Raw genomic sequence first — 24,929 nt, forward strand, 5'->3', positions numbered from 1 at the left:
GGCACAGGGACTGACAGCAGACCTCAAACATATACTTTGCATTTACAGCATCAATAAAACTGAGGTACACCTTAAGAGGGATACAGAGAATACAAGATCAAGGCCTGCTGCGGTCCTGCTGTTCTGTCTATGCTGCAGGTTTCATATCTCTTCCTCTTACCACTGCTAACACATTCAGCTGGACTCATGGTTTACTGTCAAAGGGAATTTCATACTGTGGATTGTCGGGCAGCTAAGTGTCATGGGTCATTCGCAGTACTATCAGGAAACAAACAATGCAATTGTAACTGTAGCAAATGTAAAATTGTGTCGTACTGTGTATTTTACATGTAGCCTGTAAAGTGAATACTGAATTTTTAGTGTCACTTTCCCCTAAGTGTTAATCTCATAGCCCTGTTGGTGGCTCATTATAGTCAATTGTTAGCATTCTGAGCAGGAGAATTAGAAAATTACAGGAAGTATAGTGTTAACCAGTCACAAACTGACACAGACATTGCTGCCTATAAGAGAGGGAATGTGTTAAGTAATATGTCACAAACTGTAGGGTTTTATTATTACATATTCAGTAATCAGTGATAGTCAAATTGTCCCCCAAACACGGTTCTGTTCTGTTTTTCTTTCTTTTAGTGTATCACTAACAAGTCATTTGCATGTTCTTTTAGTTCTGGCTGAGTTCCCCCCTTCAGAGACACAGAGTCTGTAATCCTTAGTTGGTTTACTGTAATTACTGAAGACATCAAGCTGTAATCATGCCTCCACCTTATCCAGCCTCCCTGTCGTTCCCCTTAGCTCATCTCCTCTTCTGTCTTCCCATGGCTGGGACTTTGCTTTAAGTTTCTAAACTACAAATAACTACAACTACAGCCATGAATATGTTTTTCCTCCATCAGTCAGATGGAGGACATCATACAATTAGCATGGACTCAAAATATTATTGGTACGAAAATACATCGACGATATGTGAGAAAGTGAGCAGCGGCTTTTACAACTTGGTTATTGGCACTTTTCATGCTGCTGAAATACATTGACAATGCCCTCATGGTTTTCTAACATGTAGACAAATAAGCTAAAGTCTGCATGTTAGCTCAGTACCAAACACACAGAATATACACCATTAATCAAAACCAGTTCTTGTTTATTTTGAGCTGGGCTTTTCAAAATGAGCTGCCTTTTGAATTTGTGTAATTCTTTCTAGTAGTCTGTTTTCAGTGATGTGTATAAAAGGAGTACTTTTATTTGGGTGTCATGGAACAAATAACTCTTAAGATAATGTAAGTTATTTCTTAAACCAAGATTCAAAACATAATGATGCGATGTCAAACAGCGGAAGAACATTGTAGTAAAATAATATAGTAGGCTTACATGGTTTAATGTGATTTTGGGGATTATAATCTTGCTTTCATATGGTAACGGTCTTTCTTTTCATTTTATGCCACACCTGGTAACAACAGGAAAATAGTCTGTCATTGAGATGAACCTCCTTGTTAGGACGTTTCTGTAACAGAGCTCATATAATATTGGATGAAGGTAATACAAATCTGATAAATATAATTAATAAAGTATTATATTTGTCTTCTACCAAACTGTTTTCTGCGCTACTTATTTCTTCCTGGATCCATTATTCAACAAAGATCACAATGTTCTCACACTGTCACAGCAACATTTGTCAAATGCTGAAAGTAGGACACTTTTTTTGGGCTGATGTGCCAGACTTCATGTCACAAAGTTTCAAGCCATATGCCACCAAAGGTAAATGAGTTCAGCCACAGAAGCAGGATAGTAAATAAGTGTGACATGTGACAGGACTGTTATCACACAGGACTATATCCTATTTGCAGGTCCAACACAGAATTAACTGCAGCGCATGGGAAGCAGATCACACTAAGTGGAGGTTCCTGGAGCTGCACTGTTACTGAGATATTGCTGGAAAATGAGGAAGAGGTTAAACAAAATGTGTTGAAACAAGACAGATGAAGAGAGAAAGCATATGGGATCAATCTGGAAGAAGATCAGGCAGGTGACTGAGCACAAAATGCCGTGGCTCAGCAGCACTCACACCAAACGTCTACCGGATGGAGGTGTCATCAACTTCTCTGAGGTCAGACATTTCAGTCGTGTTTTTCAGTAAATCAGTCTTTATATACAGTACATTTAGTGTGTATATTTTAAATACACATTTCAATTTGGATTTATTCATTTTACTCTGCCCTTAATTTATAGCATATTTGACTGCTTATGGTATCTATATGTAAAGCTTTTTAGGTTTCATTCTAGGCAGCCAAATATCTAAATATTTTTTTTGGTCCACTGGCAGACTTAGGGAAACGTTTTAATATGAACTGCCCATGTCAAATTAAGAACATTACTACAACAAAATTTAAAAAAGTTTAATTTAAGATATGATCTAATTGATCCCAAGCAATGAAATTTAGCATTTTAGCAGCACAAAGGAAAGGACAACTGAGGTGGGTAGGATATAGTAAGAAGGAAAACAAATTGTTGTGGAGGAAGTACTCAGATCTTAAGTAAGAGTAGCAATACCATAGTGTATAGATATTACTGCATTTAAATTGCATATTTTACCTTAGTAAAACCATCAAAATATGCCTAAAGTAAATACCCATGCAGAATGGTCCATTTCAGAATAATGTGTTTTATATTATTGCATTTATAGCTACTGCTGGATAGTTTGTCGATTTCACCAAGGGATCAATATATCTTAACCTATAATAATAATGTATTTGTTGGTTGTATTTTCTGTTTTGTTCAATTTGCAAAGTAGCCTAGTAACTATAGTTATCAAATAAATGCAGTGGAGTAAAAAAGTATTGTATTTACCTCTGACTAGAAGTAGAAAGTAGCATCAAATGAAAATACCAAAGTAAAGTACATGTACCTCAAAACTATTTAAGTGCATCATTAAGTAAAATGTACTTAGTTACTTTCCACCAGTGGAAAAAAATGTTACAGTTATAGGCCTCCAGTAGATTAACCTAGACCAGTGTGTATAAATGTTTTGGCTTATATTCCAGATCAGTGTGACATAGTAAAAATACATATGAATTACATATTTACATAGAAATGTAGGCCTATGTAGGCTACTAATAAGAATATGTAGGCTATGTTTGTACCAGAACAGATAGGCCTACAAGATATGAAAAATATAAAAGACAACAAAATTAAGAATGAAAACAACTTATTAAAAATGTTTACCTGACCCACATCTAAAATAACACAAAATACCCACATTTACTTCTGCTACCCACATCCTGATTTATGATTTAGGACATTCCATTTAAATGAGGTGCAGGCATGTTGGACACCTGCAGGCTTCAACTTCAACAGTAACTACCTGGACAGGCAGAGAGTGGGACAGCTTCCAAGTGTCTTCCCTCTGTGCGCTTTTGTTGAAGTATCTAACAGTTATTTGCGAGGAGGAGGAGATGTAAAGATTCACACACTGACGGACAGGAGAGAAAACACACAGAATATATCCCTTTTTGTTGTCATGTCTTGGCTTCATGTGACTTTCTGAACTTTCCACTTAGAAGATGAGCGGCGGGGTTGCGCGAAATGTGGAAAATGGAGAAGAGGACAACAAGGCGAACGTGAGTCTTGATTTAAAATAGCTTAAGTGTTTTCATCTAGAGAGACATAAGTCAAATACCTGTCAGATATAACATAACTGAAATGTATAAGTCGTACTTATAGTTAAGGTAGGCTAACACTGAACTGGACTAATTCACTTTACTATAGAGTGCATTTCTTAGCTATGTTACGTTTCCACATGAAAGTGAAACTCAGGAGAAATATAGCTACAATTTTCGAAAAATTCCATTATTACTTGTACACAAAAATTGGTCTATAGCCTACATTATAGGCTTACATGTGAAATGAGGTTGTTATGTAATGAGGTTGTTATGTAATATGAAAAGGAGAAATTTGTGTGAATACAAATGAAAAAAACCCGCACACCTGTGTTTCTTCTTTGGCATCGCAGAATGTAGTGTTGCCTACATTTCAACACAACATAGAAACTATGTGAATGCAGATGCAACACTGTGTCATGTGACCAGGGTCTGGGGTCTGACCAGGGTGGGAAAATTAACATTTTAAAATGTGAACATATGACAGAAATGTCTAAAATCTACCAGCCACTTTCATATTTTATCAGCATTTGGCTGGTAACTGATAACTTCCCACGTTGCATGTGACATATTTTGTGTGTTTAAGCATTAACTTTTTTGATGTCCCAAAGCAAATTTAATGATCATGGCACGATGATGATGGTGAACAGCCAACATTAGGTTGTCTTTTAAGTTGTGAGGCTGAGGAAGCCTAAGGTCTGGAGTGTGTCACTCTGATGGTATTAGTTGTACACTGTGACATCATTTAGTCTTGTAAATCTTAACGAGGTTGTTGAATTATTAACAAATGGCAGATTAATTATTTGATATCCATTATCCTCTGGAAGAGATCAAAGTAATGCCACATGGTTGCAGAATTCAGTTATTATTTGTATGTACAACAAAACAAAATGCCTTGTGCATGTTATCTATTATTACATATCATAAAATACTCATGCAGGTCAAATAGCAGGAGTGACTGCTGGATTACATGTTTCATAAGTTGAACGTAACAGACTTTACCCACAGTGTGACTGTATGTGTGGTGGCACTTTCACTGGAACTTTAGCCTTCTTTTTGTGTGTGGAGCTCATATCAGACCATGTTTAATGTGTTTACACAGAAATGAAAAGCCAGTGGTTGCTCTTTTACAGACTGTAACATGTTTTAAGAATATAGTGATATGTTGAAACAAGTGAGGTCTGAACATCGTACTTCAAACGTCATTAGAAGAAAATTTAATAATTTTACCCCTACACCAGGTTGAACATTAAAATAATTGCAACATTTCAGGCCATTCTAGAGCTGTATTGATGATTAAGATAATTATTTGTTAGCGCTCCACTGAGAAAACAATTGGTCTGACGTTCTGGAATGTGGAATTTACAGAGAATTCCATGCCAGCAGTTCCATTCCAGTGTCCTCTTTCATATAATGTTTTTTTTCCAGCCCTGTTCTTATTTATCTGACTCTGTAACATGTGATCTATCTTGTGCAAAACCTCTTTCACAGTTTGTTGCATAGTGTTGTCATTACACACATCCTTGTAGATACCAAAGTGTAATGGCTATTTACCAAAGAGACATAAATGAGAATTTGTCAAAGGAAATGTTAAACATTATATAGCTTTTTTATCATGAATAAAGTCATTAATTTGCCCTAAACCATTGAGGTTGTAATGGCACATGTGTGCCAGGATGGTGACATGAATGAACACATTTGTTTATACAGATAACTTGCAGGAAGAGGTGAAATACATATCATGTCAGGACTAGTACACACGTTGGAAGTGAACTTTTGGCAGCTGCCAGCTTTAGGGGACTGAAACTGTGATTAAACAAAATAAGAAAAATGATTACAGGAGTGTTTTCAGACCCTTTTTTCCTGGCTTTGCAGTTTAGAGAGGATCTTTTTTCTTCTTCTATTATTGACTGTAATAGGGAATATGTCCTATATGCAAATTAACTGTTCTGTCAACCTGTTCTGCAAACCCTCATTTTCATTGGGAACTCTATCTTATCCCACTTAAGCTTTGTTTTTTCCTGAACTTGACTAATGACATATAGGCTAATGTGTTTTATGTCATGGCGTGAGAACATGCTGAGAAGAGCTAGACTGGTCCATGCAAGGATATTATTAAAATAGCTTAGCTGGATTGCTGTTGGTTTCTTTGTCAACTCTGTTGCTTGTTGGCTACATAAGAGAGATCCACTCTAAGCCTTTGTGTGTGACACCGACATTGTTGAATAGCTTGTTTGCACTGCTCACATAACAACTAAATGATAAGGCAACTATAAATATATACAAATAGCTTGATAAATAACAGGGTGTTTAGTACACACCTGCACATATTGGAAGTCTTTGTGTGGAACATAAAGAAATAATGCAAAACACAAATATGTAAGGTACATTGTGAGACATAATGTCATACATTTAGAATATAATACACTAGTGATGAAGTTCTTAGTCAATTGTCAAATAAGGTTTTAAGTCACTTACTGTGTTAGTAAAGATGTCAAATGACCAATTGTTCCAACCTCTCAAATGTGACAGTTTCTGGCTTTTATCTGTTTTGTATCATCATAAATCAGATATCCTTCAGTTTTGGAATGTTGGTCTGACAAAACAAGCCGTTTGAAGGTACCCCCTTGAGCTCCTGAGAAATAATGATTATGAATAATGATTTTTCTCAACATTTTATTGACAAAACTTAGGGTTGCAACTTACAATTATCTTCATTATCGATTGTTCTGTCTGTATTTTCTTTATTAGTCAAAAATTGTTCTGGTCTTTAGAGTAGCAGAAAATGGTGAAAAATGCCCATTGTAAGAGCACAAAGTGATATCTTCAAATGTCTTGTTTTTTCCGACCAACAGTCCAAAAAACAAAGACATTCAGTTTACTACCATAAAAGACTATGGAAACCATAATAATAGTTGCTAAATAATTTTTTCTCTACATCGACTAATTGATTAGTTGACTAATTATTGGAGATCTTGGCAAATCAATGAATAATTAATCAGAAAAAGACTATCAGATTTAAGACAATTTCAGTGATGGAAGCTTAACATACAAAGTTTCAGATAATTAGAGACACACAGACACGTACAAGCATGAACGTATTTGGACTGTGGCGTTTGACTTTTGTTTGCACAGTTTTGTTTACACTGCACACACTCACCGTGCCAGTGACTGTTATATAAAGACTCTTCATTAATCTCTCTTATATAACTCATACCACACATTCCTCAGAGTGCTGCTACCTAACACTGTCGCCATGTGGCAGATGAATGAAACCTTTTACATTCCACAGAGTTATCTACTTGTCACTTATAATGCTAAGTTATATGTTAGTGTATATTTGCATACATTTACACTGCACCTAAGTGTTAAGGTTTAACCAAGTAACTCATTTACTCTGAATGATTGAGGCTGTGTGATAGAAGATAATAGCCCTGTTCCAGACCTCTGAATTGTTGTCCACGTCTTCCATTGTTTTAGCAATACTAATAAAATCTATATAATATATAAAAGTTTCACACTGTTATGCAGTTTAGATTCAACATCCACAAACAACTTTTGTTCTGGACTGTGTATAATCTAATGAGAGAAATGTTCCTTCCAGTTCTTTCATTGTGTATTTGGCATTGCAGTCCTGCAGGGGAGGCTAACAACTATGTGCCTCCTTGGACTGGCACTGTTGCTCTCTGACTGGAGAACAATCTGGAGGAAAAAGGGGTTGGGCGGCTGGTGGAGCCTCACCCAGCCATGTAAGGGAAGACAACCGTGGCTTCCCACGCACTTAGTCACACAGACGCAGACAGTCTGTATCGCAGCTGCCTGAACATCCTCGGGAAGAGTCCCGGACAGCTTCGTCTGCCCAGGTAGATATCAGACTGATCCTATGTGAGATAAAGTAAAGGGTTTATCGTTTGGGTTGGTACAGCGTGACATGCATGATAGTACTTGCGGTTCTAGTTTTGTCTGCTTTGTGAATGACAGTCAAATTTGTTTTTATGAATCATTTAGGTATGTCTTCTTAGTGAACTTGTCATATTTAAAATAAAGGGATTGTTTTCTGCCACATGCGGATTAAACCAGTCCAAAATATATACTTGAGAGTGTTGTACACAAAAAGAGATTAATTTAGTATAGCCCTTTCTTGTATTAGCAAGATGTATGAAGCTGGCAGGGCACTAAAGACATACATAATTTTGTTCATATTCATTATATTTATTTGACACAGACCACCTGGATGTAAACATTGCCTTTGAGTTTGTCAGACAAAAAGCAACTTAAAATCTTTGTAGAGCTACCTCCCATTTTCTGTTTTCTTTTTTTGCTATGAAAAAGTGACTCAGGTTTCGTTGTAATGGTGGCACATGCTGTTTGCATGAATCAGAAGGGAAGAGTTTATAAATGTGTAACGTGTGATGGTTTTAAAGCAGGACTTGCTGATATCAACAGATTGCCATGTTGGTATAGTGTGTGTAGCTGTGTCCTTGGCAAAAAACCCCCCACAAAACTTTGTTTTGACTTCCCTCAGAGATGGATGTATTTCACACTTTGCTGTGATCTCTGTTGGAGCTTGGAATAGGAATTTAGATACTGGTGTTGGTGCAAGTGGGGATCTACATTCTGTGAATGCAGAAAATGTTCCGTTCTCAGCTTGTAAAAATCATTTAGTACATAGATTTATTGCTATGTCTGGTTCACCCTTTAGTCATTGTTGTTCTTCAGTATCAGTCAGCCTCTACAGCTGAGTACAGCAGTGATATAATCTCCACATTAGTGGGTCATGGAGGAGTTTGTAGCTCGACAACTAGGATTGGATGGTCCTGTATTGATTTGTGGGAGGTCACTAAAGGTATGAGGATGCTATTCTAGCTGGGGCGCTGAGGTGAAGCAGTGATGTCACCTCCAAATTAGTAAACGCGGGTCATGCTGGACGGATGGGTAACGGGCTGTTTGCCTATCAGCTGCAGGTCTAACCCAGTATGCTTGACCTGATCTGTCTGAGATAATAAGATATTATCTCCTCTGCTATAGTCCACTTTACTCTGCTCTACTCCCTTACACTATTCACATCTTCTCAGCTCTACTCTACTTTAAAACCACATTAGTCTTATGTACTCAACTCTGAGCTACCCCATTTTTTTATTACTCAATTCAGTTCAATTTGCCAGCAGAAAATATTTTAATAATGAGTTAATAATGTTATGTTACACCTGCTAATGTATTTTGTTTTGGTCGCCCCTTGCTCTTATGTATTTCCGCACCACATGTTTTTATCTACTGTTCATATATTTTATATTATGCTATTTATGTTTTTAATCAGTTTTAAATGTACATAACTTCTGCTTTTACTGTAAATTGTCTTTGAATGTCCTGAAAAGTGGTATAGAAATAAAATGTATTATTATTATTATTAATTTTAATATTAATATTTTAATAATTTATTATTAATTTAATAATGATTCAATTAATTAATAATTTCTCAAGCAAAATGCTAAACATTATTCTAGTATTTTTTCAGCATTTCTGGCATTTTATAGATAAAACTATTAATCCGTTAATGAAAAAAAGAATTAGAATATGAATTGACTATGAAAATAAAAGTAAGTTGCGTTCTTACTGTAGCTTACTCTGTACGTCATTGATTTGTACTCTACTGCACTTTATTCTGTATACCTTAGTGCTACTACCACCACAGAACCAGCGTTACAGGGGAGTGAAAATGTGTAAAAACGCTGTAGGACTGCTCTGTCCTCCTTCTGTGTTATCTGATATGACAAGAGCAGGACACTAGACAGAAAACAGACTCTCCCCCTGGGCTCGCTGCTGCTGCTCAGCTAAAGAGCTGAGGTATGAAAAGATATTTTGGATATGTGCCTCCCGTGGCAGGTTATTTACCAGAATGTTTATTTTAACACTTAATTTGCACCCCTGTATTTTTCATTTCTGTCAAAATGACATCCAATTTGATATCACTTTGGAGACACTTTTGTTAGGTGTGAGCACAGTATAGAGACTCACACTGATGTGTTAAATAAGGCAACACTGCATCTAAACTGTTGAACATGGTGGTTACTAGCTGCACAGAAAATGAATGTTAACATACTACTGACTCATCAAAATTGGTTAATTGTTTTCATCAAATACAGAGTTTTCATAAATCATACCTAGAGTACATTAAAAACGGAAACAGTATGGATTCTTTGCAGTGCCTACAAGTAAACAGATAGCATGCAGCTAACCAAATTGCCAGCTGTACTTCATATATTGCTGTGCAAAATATCAGTGCAAGTGTTTGCAATAAATTAATTTGATGTTGCATGGTTTTCTGCGTAGTGTTGTGCAAGACATGGTTATTTAACAATAACTTTGTCTTTTGATCTTATCAAACACATCAGAATTTCATTAACATAGATTCATACCACAGAGGGAGAATCAATCAAATGTTATTGAACAACACCTGAACACCTCAGTTACTTGTACTGATATTATCTCTAAAGCAATTCTCTTTAGATCCGTTTAAGATTGGTTGGAGATTGGTTGTTTATGAAATGAGTTTGTATGTAAACGTTACACTCATATCATATAAGAGATATAGAAAACCGAGGGATACCACTTAACCTTGCAGCCTTTGTTTTCTCTGTGTTCTCTAAGTGAATTTGAGGTTACTCCACCTAGAATGGAAATGACAGAAATGGAAATTAAGTGTTCCCTGAGCTGCACGGACAAGCCTAGTGGAGCAGCACTCAGAAGCTTCTTCCTCTTTTTCCCTTAACACTGGAGGCAGATATTGACTGCACAGGGCCGATAAAACTGCTGATGAAATTATGTTCATTAGAAGTGTGAGTTTGCACATGTCTGCAGCAGAGAGGAAATATGAAAGAGAACAAAGAAGTATCACGTTACCTGTATTCTCATATTTATCATTGTGCAGACTGAAGTCTGTTGCGTTTTTCTTGTCAGTACATGAATGTAAGAGCTGTTACGTCAGGACTTGACAAGAGTTAACAGTTGCTCATATGTTAATTGGACAGACCGACAAAATATGAAGTGATTCAATGTTTTATTTCACCTTGAAACATGATCACGTGTAGGCCATCTGGCCTGTAAAGATGCCTAATAAGCATCTTTTTTAGGAGTGGCTCCTAACCAACTTCTCTTTCATCCATAATCATTGGTTGGGACTGTTTTCATGGTGCTGTGCAGTTGACCTCTGCAATTTTTGTCGACTGCAACAAGAACAATGAAGGATTGAAGGATGTGGTAATTCTCAAATTTGGCAACACATTTGATAATATGCAGAGACTGCTTTGGTGGTCAGCATTCAATTTCTGCACCACCACAGTATGTTCCTATAAGGGCAACATTCATTGTAGTCTGCAGTTTCCATATTTCTTTAGTTTGTCCTAAACATGCTGCTGTTGCTGTTTTTACACAGACAAAATGCAGCGCAGGATTTATCCAGGATAAGAGGAAACTCTTCATAGGCATTCATTGCAGCACATGAAAAAGCTTGAACTTGGCATGAGCTGTGGCACTGTCAAGGATTCATTTGCAGATGCTTACATGTAATTTACTTACAGTTTACTGTTGTGAAAAAGCAGATTATGTAACCTATTCAACAGTTGTGCTTATTTTGAAGCTCTGTGCCTCACTGAAATGTAAATGTGTCAATGGAGTGGCTTCCAAAGATAGCGTGTGTTGAGGTGCAAAACATTGTGTTATGTGGACAGTAAGCACCTCCCAGGGTGTGTCTGTCCCACGATCCTCTGTGTGCCTCTTCTCCAGAGAAGCCTCGAGCTGTCTCTTCCTCAGATCAGACTGAAATGTTGGCCCGCCTGTCGCTGCCTCGGCTCTGATGGTTTTCAGGCGTAGCAATTACACCCAAAGAGCTGCCATTCAAACTAAACCATTTAGCCTCTATTTGACTTGCAAACTTGTAACCAAATGTGTTTCCCACATGTGACTTATTGCGTTGCCCTTCTTTGTCCTTAAGCCATACATTACTGTATGTGTGTTGACATGACTTATGGAAGGCATGTTCACAACCACTCGATAAACTGATTCCACCCATTCACAAGCAAGTTTATTTTATGTGTCATAGTGGCACACACACATACACACAGGTAAAAACACATATATCAGCATATCTACAGTATTTTAGTAATTTTCTTGACATTTGATAGGACACATAACAAACCTGTGCACAAAGGAGATCTCACACAGAGTAATATAAGTCACAGCTTCATACAGACATGCACAATATGTGCACAAACACATGCAAAAACACCCACATATGTTAAAGCTCTATGTGATTACTTTTTCATACTAACATTTTGATTTTTACCAGTTGACTCCTACAAGACCCCTTCAGCATTGCCTCTTCATGCTACAAGGGAAGTGATTGTTTCAAGAGTCATCTTGATCTGATGATTTTTAATTGCTTAATATCATGGAAAGTGCAACCAACAGCAGTTATAAATGCTGGGATTCTGTGCAGGCTGTTGCTAAAGTTGTCACATAGATCTATAACAGCTACCCACATTGCTGATGAGTTCCTTTCTCAGTTTGATGTGGCCTGATGACCGCACTGTCATGATGTTCATTGGAAGCCAGATACAATAAAGGGGTTTTCCCAGGAAAGGAGTGGCGTTTGCTATCTGGTAGCCTTGGCTATCAAGTGTGAAACTCAATCTATAAGAAAATGTATTGTTCTGGATGGGATACTTTCTACATTATTAAGTGTTTTTTTATTCCTATTGTTTGTGGTTGTGTATTGATTGATTAAAAGTGCTTCTAAGGTAAACTACATGGTGTCACTAAATCATGTGCGTACTGAAGTTATTATTGCAGCACTGTGTTCACACTTAAAGCTGACAACAGACTGTGGTATGAAGAGAACTTGCCATTGCCTCTTTACCATTCCTACACTATAACCACAGGTGTGATTCACATAGGGAGCAATTAAGGTTATGTGAAGTGGCTTCATGAAGAAAGACATTTGCACAATGACAAATATGAGGATATGAGGGTGTTTTCCAAACAGGTTATACTGCCATAACATGTGATATTACAGAGCAAGTACTGAATGTGAAATATTATGCAGGTGTATAAATAATTCAAATGACAAAGAAGATTCCTGACTACCTTTAGCTGATTTAAAGCAGGGAAGCAACATCTGTTTCTCTTTTTATGTACCATAAAATATCACCTGTAAAACCTCTCTGACTGAAAATAGACAGCCAGTCCTGAAAAACACATAGCGAAGTTTTAGCTTCCACCAGTGTGACACCGTGGAGCAGTTGCTGTTAACATTATATTCTATAGAAGCAAAACAGCATGCAACAACAATCACTACGCATTGGTTTAGTGTATATTTTAGCTCAGCCAAGTTATCATAATAATAGTGTTTCAGTGAGGATTCCCATCTAGGTCTATAGACCAAGACTTAAACAAAACAAATTCAACAAAGAACTTAAGATAATTACTGTCCAAACATCTATAGGACAGTTTGTTCATATTTCTTTTTGCTTTAAATTATTAAATGATGTGCCACTTGAACAGCTTGGCTTTTGGACTGATTGCTAAGTCACTCTGCAGCTGACGCCCACACAAGGTTTAATTAAGGCCATTGATGATAGCATACAAAGCTGCACCACAAAGAGTTTTTAATAATGACTGATAATATCAATTCAGTCTTTACCTCATTTATTGCAGGGTGGAGGCGCACTACACACACAGACATACGAACACTTAACATAGAGGCCACATAGACGCTTAGAGAATTAGGTGTAATGTAGGTTGGTGATAAGATAAAAATTAACTATGTTACATAACTCACCTGTACCCGGAGGGCCAAATGGTTTGTTTTCTTTGCACATTCAGAGAAAAAGCTACACAATTTGTGTGCAGCCATAAGTCACTTACTTAGATGTAGGATTAAGTAAGATTATGTATAGTCAAAGCAAGTATGTGTTTGCTTTGGGGAATGGTTCTACTTTATGTATTAAATATCTAGTATACAGTGTGTTTTCAACAGTCATCTAATATTTTTAGATGAGATATTTTATCTTTTTTTGTAAACTAAACATTCCTCAGCTAGGCACAGACTTTCTTTACCTTACTATCCCATCCATCCATCCATCCATCCATCGTCATACAGGGTCTTGGGGGGGGCTGGAGCCAATCCCAGCTGACATCGGGCGCAAGGCGGGGTACACCCTGGACAGGTCGCCAGTCCATCGCAGGGCACCTTACTATCCCATTGTCTAATTAGACTTTCTAATTCACTGTCAAATTATTTGTTTGTCTCTGAAACATAAAGTCTGAATTACTGCATTTTGACTCATAGATCATGACAGTTTGTCTTAAAAATATTGAGATTTGTTTTTTTACGATTTGAAAAATGTATGGTTAATGTCTCCATTTTCAGTGGATGATGTGACAAGCTTTTATATAGCCTTTTTAAAACATTAATGATTAACATAGAACAACATGCACTTCCAATGAAAGTCAGGGGGTGTCTTCATGTCATCAGGAAAATATGATACATCGTTAACTGAGAAATAAAGTGGAAGCTGGCTCTCCATCAAAAACAGCTGATGAAATAAAGGGGCTATAAAGAAGCCAGGATCCAAACAAAGGGCACAGTTAAAGGCTAACTTTACAAAATTGAAAGCCATTATTGAGTCATCATAGTGGATCTGAAAGAAATAAACACTAATATTACTTAAGGCTGGTGTAACAGTATCAACGTCTACTGGGAAAAAGCTATAAACGAAAAACATCTCTCGTTCTCTTCCCATTCCCACTGACACATGCACACAGAATAGAATAAAATAGTGTAGTATACACATACCGTACCTACAGAATACAATAGAATAGCATAAAATAAAATGGAAAAGAGTGCAGATACCAATAAAACCTGCAGAATAGAATAATATAGAAATACCAAAAGCATGGAGTAGAGGAGAATATGATAGAGCACCTACAGAAAGGAATAGTACACATGACTTTGGAGTAGAATATAATACAAAATATTTTGTGGTGTTGTTAACCAAACTATTTTCTAGAAATACTCTGTTTTGAAGTAAAGTTGTCAAAGACGTATGACAGAAAATTCTCACGTGATCTGATTTTGTTCTAAGGCGACAAAGTTGAGTTGAGAGTGACTCGGCAGTCACTGTTGTTTTGAGTGTTGGTAGTTTTGGCCCTTACTGGACTGGACTGGTTTCATTTTCTCCAGTGAGAGGAGTGGATTGTTGTGGTTATAATCACCAGACCTTGCCCCTGGGATGCAATGGAAATGTCTCCTCAGTGTCGGTTGCTAGGCTATACAGTCTTACCGCGTGGCATCCACAGAAAACTCTAGTGTGGGGAAGTTTTACAGCAAAAAGTGCCCGGTTCGTTCCCTGCCCCACCTTTGTTCTCGCAGATGACTTTCATTTGAGCCCCCTCCTCTCTCTTCATTGGTTGTTTTTCTCATAATCCCCACAGCTTCACTTAGTTATCTTATGCTTTCATCTTTCATTTCAGGTTCAACGATGCAGTCGGCTTAGACTCACTCTGCAAGATCAGGATCAGGCAGGCTGTCCCTCGGCTCGGTACGGCAACAAGGTAAAAAAAGAGGAAACCGGTTGTGTCATGTCATTTACTCAATGAAAGAAAAGTTAGGAAGATGGAACATTTCATAAACTTTTGTTTTGGGCTGAATGTAGGAGAGCAGCATAGCGGTAGTGCTGCCACATAAACCAGAAAAGCAGGAAGAAACATTTGAGCTCATCACTCCCACAGAAGAAAAAGTTGAAGTCATTAAGGTAAGTGAGCTTGTTTTGGTGCAACTGTGTTTGTTTACAGTTGTATGCATGAACAAGCCAGTCCACATCTGAGATATTTGTGTACTAAACTGTATTATCTAACACAGGTTTACCTTGAAGCCCGTCCAGAGAAAACAGAGAGTGTCAGAATGCTGACGGACGAGGTGACGCAGATTCAGGAGGTCAGTGTGTGACACTTCCTTCAGCTGCATTTAGACAATAAGTCAACATTCAACCACTAGTGGAGAACAGTAGGAGCCTGTGTGTTTCTTTTAAAACAACGTTGTGGCTGGGTTGAATAAAGTGAACAATAGTAGTGCTTCTGCATCACACACATTTGTTTTAATGCATATTTTTTTGGTTCATAGGTAAGGTACTGTCTGAAGACTCTGAGAGAGCAGATGGCAGCCAGGCAAAACAGTAAAAACCACAAGGTACATCAAATATGTTTTTCTGAATATACAGCTGACAAATAGTTGTAATATATCATATATGTATAGTAATTACTTAAATGAGTTTCTATTACGGTAGCTGAGAGAGCTCACCATGCAACAATTTAAGAAAACATAAGCAACATATACACAAACACAAGCAAATAAAGAATACAAAAAAGATACAAGTCAACCTCTTTCACCTCTAAACAATGATGTTCGATAACCAGCTAATTAATTTCATTACAGTTTTAACATTCAAATTTTAAGATTCTAATATTATGGAAGATGTTGGCTATGCACCTAGCATTGGCTTTTAATTAATTAGTTCAGTTCCATTTTTTTAAGTAAGTAAAACATTATTTATATAGCACTTAAATTGAATTTCTATATATATATAAGCTAATAATAATGTCAATTTAACAGGAGGGCAGTATTTCAGAAATGAATTGTAGACATGCCACAGCTTTTTGGTTTAAAAGAAAGTGAAAGAATATAATGCATTTCAAAAGTTGTCAAAGTGATCCTTCCCTTCATCTGCTTGTGTTTCTTGAAGTTGCAGTGCAGTGATCTCTCTCGGCCACTCTAATATTTGTACATTTTACTAGTAAAAGGAGAAAAAAAAAAGCAGTGACTCCACTAACCAGACGCTGCTCTCTTCAGTATCCCGTCAATGGCATCAGAGTCAACAAGCCCAGCAGCCAACCAGCTGTCACCAATGGCAACACTGTTCTCATTGAGTCAGATGCCCATGTAAGCTAACGTCTTCTGTGTTTGCTGTGGCTTTTATGATCCGATTATCCATCAGTTTAATATGTATGAACCATGGGAAATGACAGAAGCCTTTTTCAGCTGAGCAGTTTTGAATGCATTCAAATTTGTGTAAACAACATTCATAGTAAAAATGTCTGGTTCTTTAGCCTACTGCCTGCTGTTCTAAAGAAAATGGTGCGAGGCTCTCTGAAGCTCATAACAAAGCCTTCCCCACACACGCAGCACAGCACAAGGGCTCACTTACATTCAGACTAATAGCTCACACACTGCCTGCACACACAATATTGTATTTCAACCAAGGAAGAAGTGTCAGAGCAGGGAGGGACTGCGTATGTATTGTGGCTACCCATAGCCAGTGATCTGTATGTGTGGTATGTATTAAACCTAGCGTCAATTTACGCTGCCCTCCATTCTTGGTGGTGTCTGATTATACAGCAATGTAAAGTGCATTGTTTGTCTGGGGAAAGTATTTTGTTCACCTAAAGGACAGCCATGAGACAAAAGATTATCTCTGCACTGTTTAACATACTTCTTGTCTAAATGCTTTTGTTACCTCAGGGTAGACCAAACAACCTGTTTAAACATGTAGCAAATGGCCTTCTTGCAGTCTCTTTTATCAGTTTGTTAGCACCTGCCTTGCCCTCAGGTTCAAGTAAATTGCCAGCTTTAGCCTAATTGAGCATGTCACTCTGTGTCTGCCTGCACGCTCAGGTCGAGGATAATCAGGAGGAGAGTGTGAGGCTCAGGGAGGCCAGCAAGCGTCTGTATGCGCAGCTGAAGGAAATGGAGAAGAGGCATCAGGAGGAGAGGGAGAAACTGCAGGTCTGTAACCCGAGATGAGTAACATGACACGATTTCCTGTCTGCAGCTATGACTCACTCCGCTGCTACTCTCTTGTTCCTTTAATCATCCTCATTATCTGCCATACTTATCTTTGGATTTTATCCTTCATCCTGTGATCCTCCGCTGTTTGGGTCTTTGCTCTACAGTGCATTCATCTGCCAGGTCATGTGGGGACACTGCACACAGACTTTTACCATAGGCTGATCTGTCATGTACTGTCCCTATGGTCATGTACTTAAACCTTCTTTACTGTGTTAGTGGCACCAACACAATTATACTGATACATAATGGCCAAAACTAAATTATGTATACATACATTATGTAATTTCTGCTGCTAGGGGTCTCACACAACAAAATAATAACAAAAGACATATTTTGATGACGTTGTGAAGTAATGAAAATCTATCTGACATGACTCAGGCAGAAAAAAAAATCACAGATGAGGTAATATATTACAGTTTTATTCACATTTTATTTAGTTACGTTAGCCAACTTCCTCCCTCACTTTCTGACGGATCCCCGGACGCGTTTCCACAGAAATAACAGCAACTATGGGGGCAAAGGACATAGGATGCTGCTGATGGGCAACCAAATAAAACACTTCGTTACCTTGAATAAGAATTATGTATTTTAGTTGTTTTTAGACATTTTATTGTGGTAATGTTAGATATTATACCTTTATAATAAGAGCCAAGTTGTAATACACCTGACTGCTGTAAGCCACCTACACTGTTTTCATTTTTGTTGTCTGATTAGACCTCTTCTCAGGACAATGTGGGCATGTTCAGATTGCACTTGACCACATTCTTACCACATCCTTCTGTTGGTTTTGTTGTACCTATTAAGGTGGGACAGTGTAGCAGCATAGCCCCAAACAACTTCAACCTCAGCAGAGTTTCGAAAACACCTGCAGAGCCTTTAATAGTGTATACATCATGCATACTTATCCTACATAAATCTTACTCTGTGGCTCTTCTCACAGGCCGAGTCAAATGCATATTTCCTTCGTCTGGCTGACCAGTCTGAGCGGCTACAGAAGGCTGAGGAGCAGTCAGAGGAGAGGGGCCAGAAGGTGGAGGAGCTGCAGAGGCTGCTGGGAAGCATGGAGATTGAGAGCTGCATCCTCAAAGACAAGATGGCGGCACAGGAGGCAGAGCTGCAGCAGCTTAAAGCAGATAGGGAGGAAGAGCAGAAGGAGAAGAGGTGAGATGAGAAACAAAGTGATGTGCCAAAGTACAAGAAATCAATTGCACAAATAAGACGTTGTAAGTTTTTGTTTGTTGGTTTGTTTTTTAACAAGCAAAGTCATCAGGAAATCTGAAAATGCTGTACCCAAAAATGCTATTTGTTTCACTTAATTAGACACCTTGCAAATATAGTTGAATCCATCCACTTTTCCTTCAATAAGAGGGAATAGATCCCCAAGTATCTTAGTTAGTTAGTTAGTTTGATTACCTAATTAACAAATTCCTTCCTAGGATGTAAAATACAAATTATACAAATAACATGGCCTCCTCTAGTCAAAATTACAAAACTTGTTCAGTAGTTTTCTTAGTGCATGGTTTGTACTCGATACACATCAAATTGTTATTAGTTTGACAGTTTTTTTCTCATATATTTGTGTGTTCACAGGCGTGCAGAGCTGGAGAGGGAGGTGGCCGTCCTGAAGGAAAAGATTCATCACCTTGACGACATGTTAAAGAGTCAGCAGAGGAAAGTCCGCCACATGATCGAACAGGTATTTCTACACACAAGCAGATTGACCAGTAGTGCAAGGTGCACACAGACAACCACACACTCACACATGCAGGTACAGAATGCAAATGAGCTCTCCAGTGCCCACAAATGCACAGGAAGCCATTAATGACAAAATTAGATTCTTGAGGAGGCAGACACGTAAAGCATAATTGATATGAGGGAGTGGAGCCAAGAGGAAACGTGTGGGGAAACTAAACTCGCTTGTCATGAATAAGTGATGGTGCATCTGCTCCTGTTGGAAAAGTGAGCTGTGTTTCTCCTGAGCGTCTCACATTGTTTGTTTGTGTTTGTTTTGTCAATAATACAGCTGCAGAACTCCCGCACGGTCATCCAAGAGAGAGATCGAGTCATCATGGATCTGGAGGAGAAGGTGGCTTTCCTGGAAGCTGAGGTCAGGAGCTTCATATAACTGCACTTAGAATCTGAATGAATCCACTAAAGGCTTAGTTATACTTAGTTATATTAATGCTGTGAATAAATTTTCTTCTGACATTTTATAAATGTTATTCTAGGTGTCCTTTCTTTGCTAAAGCTAAAAGCACCACACTCCAATCAACTAAAAGCTCAAAAGTTTTGTGAGAGAAACACACAAAGACACAATTAAATGTCTTTAACACCTTTTTGTCTGCAGAACAGAGAAATGCATGACCACATGGAGTACTTCCTGGCAGGCCAGGACCCTCTGCCCCTGACGTCCACTGAGAACAAGCCAGAGATTGTTTACAGGTAAGTTAATTTCTGTTTCTAATTTGATTTTCTTAATCACAGTAACATGGTGATTTCATATTAGTACTGGTCTGCCTACCAGTCATGCTATAATCAAAAGCACAACCTAATAACATTATTTTGTATTTTTATTTCCCTCTGTCCACAGTAAACCACTCACACCGTCAACACAGAGCAACAAGGCCCTCCCATTCATCAAAGTCATTGAGACCAAGTCCTGAATGGAGTGTCAACCAAAGGAATGAATACAGTGTACATATATATATATATATATATTTAACCACCTACCAGTTTATTAAACATAGGTCTGCAGTGATTTAAAAAAAATGGTTTAACAGACCTAATGGTAACAAAGCACATTGTTAGTACCTTATAGTTACTTTTGAGGCTGTTCTGAATACCTTTACTGGCGTCCTCAGTGTCAAACAGAATCTAAAAAAAGGAAAGTTAAGGGGAGTGCCAAGTTGGATCCAGTGGTAAGGGGAATCCTAAAAAGCAAACAAGGAAGCTGTACTGTGGAAATTATTTTATTGAACTTCTCAGATGTACATAAATCTGAGCAGGATGTGCTTTGTCAGCAAGTCTTGGCAGTAGGAAAGAGTTCAGCAAACTTCTAAGGTGTTCCCACCTCCACTTCTCTCCCACTTTAGAATCTGAAATAAGCTGTGTCAACAGGTCAATGTAAACGGTGGGTCCGGATTAAAAACTGTTCTGTTACTATTGTAAATGTCTTTGTTATACATTCAGTTCAACTGAGATTTCAGCACATCTTCGTCCTACGGCCTGCTTGGCCAAAATCCTAAGCAGCAGTAGGGTTTGGGGGTCAGATTCTTCAGTGTTTTGCACCACATTGCCAATGGCAGGAATGCAGCTGGTTATGTCAATGTTGAAATATGATTTATGTTTCACTTAAAAAAGTTGCTCTGACATTAGAGCGGGTTGAATATAATAAGTGATTATTCTATTTTATATATTAGACTTCTGACCTTATTTGTTTTACTTAAGCTGGAGAATACCGCTGATATCAACATTTAACAATTCTCATCTACGCTGCCAAGTTCTGCCTCAACACCCTTATTATATATATTCTGTTTTGTACTGAAAGGTGGCATATTTAATAACAATAACTCTGATTTGACTGACAAACTTGCTTCCTTATATATTTATGCATTGTTTGTACGGACTTGGCAGATTTTTTTCTGTAAAAAAAACTTTGTTGCAATCTAGGATGCACATTTTTTTATAAATCTTATTAATTAACAAACAATTCACTGTGAACATTGTAGATGGATTAATTGAATTTCAGTCTGTGTCCCTTTATTTGTAGATGTTGTCAAATAGAATGTAATACCTGGTTTATCAGATTCATTTGTTGTAGCTGTTACTTATGAAGTTTTACAAGCCTAATTTTTATTATCTCTGTTGTTGCGTCTTTACTTAATAACCTTGTACTGCCACCTATTGGACATATTAAAGACACAAGATATGAAGAAGTGGGTTGAAGGCTTTTATCAAACCACAGAACTTTACAGCCTTACATAAATACAAATCAAACAACATGACTTAAATAAGGTATGAATGTTCATATAAATATCTTACATCTGTACAAAAAACACTGCACAGTAAATCGAAAGGTACACTAAAGATTTACATTTGGACTTTTGAGAAAAAGTAAAAATGAATCCAGGTGATTTGCAACAGATCTTGCTGTTTTTTTTTTACAAAAATGACAATGACAACCTTGCCAGGTTGGCTACAATCACATTTGTCCTCTGAACACACTCATTAGGTCCAAAATAAGAATAAAGGCCTTGGTGTAGCACATACACATGTACATAATGGCCTTACCATAATAAAAGAAAAAATCTTGTGATAGCAAGATTTTAACTATTGTTATAAAATTAGACATTTCTTTGTCTACATAACTCTTTTCAAATACTTGAAAAATATCATGTATGGAAATGCTCACAATAGACATTGTCCTATCTGAATGTACTGTAAGGAGAAGATGTGTGTTTTAAGCTCAACTTGAAACGCACATACACACATGCTCAACACACCATACAAACATTTTCAGCCTGTAACAGCAGTCTCTCTCACAGAGTGCTCTCCAGTGTGTTGTAGTTGTCTTTGAAACTTTTAAGCTCCAGAAAGTGTTTGGGCCTCTTGCTGCGCTGGCCAGTGGAGGGCAGGTAGGTGACCTGGATGGTGGAGGGAGTGCCCCGGACAGGAGAGCCTGTCAGGTCTTTGGCTGCGGACTGGTGATGCTGGTCCAGGCTGGTGGTGCTGGAATAGGCCTTCACCCTGGAAGGAGTGGCAGAGAAAGGGGGCGTTACACTAACTACTTGGCTATTAGTAATGAAATAGCAGCAATAACATTAGTAGTAATAACAGATCATGAGCTCAAAACAAGATTAGTGTAAGTAGGTGCATCTGTAGGAATACAACTGCATACCTACACCATATAATGTGTGATTGTGCTTATAATAAAATAACATGTGGGCTATTAAATTGTAGGATTCATATTTACATGTACTTTTAAAATGAGAAAAACTAAACTCTGCCAATCAACCATTATGTTTGAACATCATCAAAGCCAGACTTGCTATGTTAAATGATTTGTCTAAATCTTTACACCATTTTTCATTGTAGCATGCACTTGCCCTGTCATGTGACCAATGCAGCCTGGAACAATTGTTCCAACAGTGTCACAACAATTGCAAATCTGGTCCACGATTTCAGCACTTACACATCAGCTAGTTCGTTGAGAGCTTGCTGGTATTCAAGAAACTCAGCTTCCCCGAACACCTGAAACAAAGAATTAAAAGTAAAATCAGTAGCACCACAACACATTTCTTAAGCCTATGATATTCTGTCCTCTTTTCTTCACCCATCAGTCAAACACAAAAACATTATTAGGCACCCCAGTCCCATGGCGAGCGCTGTCATAGCCTTCAAGCAAACGGTCGATGAGTGCGCTGCGGCTGCTCTTGATCAGAGAGTGGGAATTGCGCAACTCCAGCAGCCAGCTCCTGAAGTTTCGTCCTGTAAACGCACTGGGACTGCAGCTTATCTCCTGCAGAGGAACACCTGAGGTCCCAACAGGAAGGAAAGTGAAGGTGAGAAGAGATTAAACTTTAATACTCCCCCATGGGAAAGATGGATCAATGCCAAAAACATGATTTGGTAAACTCATAGAAAATAATATATAATTACAATAAGATAACAAAACACATCATTTTTGCATATTATGACGCTGAAGTTACCTTCTGACTCACCGCTCCCAATTTCACAAATCTGAAACTGTGTTGTGAAGAAACTTTAGCCTCTCTGGGACATTCTAGTCCAGATTTGACAGCTCTGGTCATAGTGGTTTTTGATCTGGAATTGAGTTTCACTCAACTTTCCCCTTAACTGCAGAATCGGAAGCTTACTTCAGCGTTGTTTGCATATTAATAGAGGTAAAAGAGTAGAAGTGAATTTGTGAGTAATGGACTCAGTTCTGTGATGATATGGAGAATAATGCATCCAACTGCAGAATCAATATGTTTAATAAGTCAAATGTGCCTCTCACCTGAGTCTCGGATGGCATCCAGGGCTTTCATTCTGTACAGGTAATTGTAGCAACCTTTGAAATACAAACAGATTTTTGTTACATAAAGCAAAAAAAGCACAATATGCACGTCAAAGAGATTCAGGTGGCAACAAGATGAGCTAATACATTGACTGACTAATCTGTGATCCTTGCTTCAGCCTGTCGTCTTCTTCAGATAGGAGACGAGGTTCGAAACGGATCTCCTGGACCTTGGACAGCCTGGAGTCTATGTCCTCCCTCAAACCCTGTATATGAATTCGTGAAGGAAATAAACAAACTCTTGCACCAACAGCAGCTGCTGCATATTCAACTAGGCTTTGACAGCACAACAGGTAACGTTAAGAGCTCATAAAAGAGGAGATCTACTTTACCTTAGGTGCATTGTGGCCAATCGGTGCATGGGGTCCTCTGCGGGATCTCATCGCGAAACGCATGATTTGCCTTTTGACGAAGATGAACAGCAGCACAAACACCTACACAAAAAAACCCCAGAGGTGTCAGGACAGGATTTTACATTCAAAGCACCATCACATGAGCGCATACCAGCTAGCAACCAAGTCTGTAACTTACCAAACTTCCATAAGCCATAACCAGGACAACATTAACACCTGATAGCGGCGACGACTCTGCCATGTTATTTGTCAGTGTGTTCAGTTTATCCACAGGTCGATTAGCTAGCAAGCAATGAATCTAAACGTCGTGTTGCTATATTAGCCTGGTAGCTGACAGGCAGTTGTCCATTTTAAAAAGAATGGCCACTGCAGCACAGAACGAGAAATTGTTTATTTCGTTGCAGCTTTGAACTGTCGTTTCTAGAAATAAAAATAAACTATACAGCGAACGCCCTGGTTCTCCTTCTCCTCACGACATCGTGCAATAAGTACGTAGTTTAGTTTGGTCGTACATGCTAGCCGAAAGGGCGACAGCGACAGTTGATTTGCGGCGCCCCACATTACCGTAATAACTGTGTAGCACCTGTCTGGCCAAACATTTTGTAGAATTTAAAAATGTTAGGCTTTGTTTAACGCCAAGATTTCACAAGACTGCTGGTCTCCTACAGCCTTCTACTTTCTGTTTTGTATTTTACCGTGTATATTTTGTACAAAATTAGATACATTAAGGATTAATTGACTGGCCTAACTGTTGTGCATTGACACAACCATATAACTGCACCTTGTTCTGGATTATATTACATTATTATGATATTAATACTAGAGGTAGTATTAGTAGAAGTTTTAGTAGCATATTTAACACTATATTATAAAGAATTACCAGTTTGGTTGCATTTTGTATTATATACTACATCACAATATTTCTATTATATATGCATTATACATATTATTAT

At 38.0% G+C, this 24,929-nt stretch overlaps 2 protein-coding genes across 3 annotated transcripts; one reads left to right on the forward strand and one right to left on the reverse strand.

The window, feature by feature from the left end:
• The first annotated feature begins 2,015 nt into the window (after positions 1-2,015).
• Positions 2,016-21,479, forward strand: tuft1b (tuftelin 1b). Of its 2 annotated transcripts, XM_046059481.1 has the most exons (13): positions 2,016-2,098; positions 3,552-3,608; positions 15,177-15,257; positions 15,359-15,457; positions 15,565-15,639; positions 15,826-15,891; positions 16,552-16,641; positions 17,374-17,484; positions 18,488-18,708; positions 19,138-19,243; positions 19,571-19,654; positions 19,895-19,989; positions 20,138-21,479. In XM_046059481.1, the coding sequence occupies exons 1-13, from the start codon at positions 2,033-2,035 to the stop codon at positions 20,208-20,210; spliced, it is 1,224 nt and encodes a 407-aa protein (XP_045915437.1). In that variant the 5' UTR covers positions 2,016-2,032; the 3' UTR covers positions 20,211-21,479. The 2 variants fall into 2 exon arrangements, with proteins under 2 accessions (XP_045915437.1, XP_045915438.1); XM_046059482.1 differs by lacking the exons at positions 2,016-2,098; positions 3,552-3,608 and adding an exon at positions 7,448-7,510.
• Positions 21,480-21,482: 3 nt separating this feature from the next.
• On the reverse strand, positions 21,483-24,721 carry LOC123977032 (protein C1orf43 homolog). Its single transcript, XM_046059483.1, has 7 exons — positions 24,155-24,721; positions 23,956-24,057; positions 23,721-23,829; positions 23,564-23,617; positions 22,913-23,079; positions 22,739-22,797; positions 21,483-22,293 (listed from the first exon to the last, which is right to left on the reverse strand). Exons 1-7 carry the CDS (start codon positions 24,215-24,217, stop codon positions 22,086-22,088), a joined length of 762 nt encoding a protein of 253 aa, XP_045915439.1. The 5' UTR covers positions 24,218-24,721; the 3' UTR covers positions 21,483-22,085.
• Positions 24,722-24,929: the final 208 nt, after the last annotated feature.

Source organism: Micropterus dolomieu, linkage group LG09 (assembly GCF_021292245.1).
Source record: "Micropterus dolomieu isolate WLL.071019.BEF.003 ecotype Adirondacks linkage group LG09, ASM2129224v1, whole genome shotgun sequence".
Classification (NCBI taxonomy): domain Eukaryota; kingdom Metazoa; phylum Chordata; class Actinopteri; order Centrarchiformes; family Centrarchidae; genus Micropterus; species Micropterus dolomieu.

Coding starts and splice junctions, on each gene's coding strand:
- tuft1b (XM_046059481.1), top strand. CDS start 2,033: ATGCCGTGGCTCAGCAGCACTCACACCAAACGTCTACCGGATGGAGGT. Junction 15,258..15,358: donor CGGCTCGGTACGGCAACAAG/GTAAAAAAAGAG, acceptor GGCTGAATGTAG/GAGAGCAGCATAGCGGTAGT. Junction 16,642..17,373: donor TCATTGAGTCAGATGCCCAT/GTAAGCTAACGT, acceptor CTGCACGCTCAG/GTCGAGGATAATCAGGAGGA.
- LOC123977032 (XM_046059483.1), bottom strand. CDS start 24,217: ATGGCAGAGTCGTCGCCGCTATCAGGTGTTAATGTTGTCCTGGTTATG. Junction 24,058..24,154: donor TTATGGCTTATGGAAGTTTG/GTAAGTTACAGA, acceptor TTTTTTGTGTAG/GTGTTTGTGCTGCTGTTCAT. Junction 22,798..22,912: donor GCGCTCGCCATGGGACTGGG/GTGCCTAATAAT, acceptor TCTTTGTTTCAG/GTGTTCGGGGAAGCTGAGTT.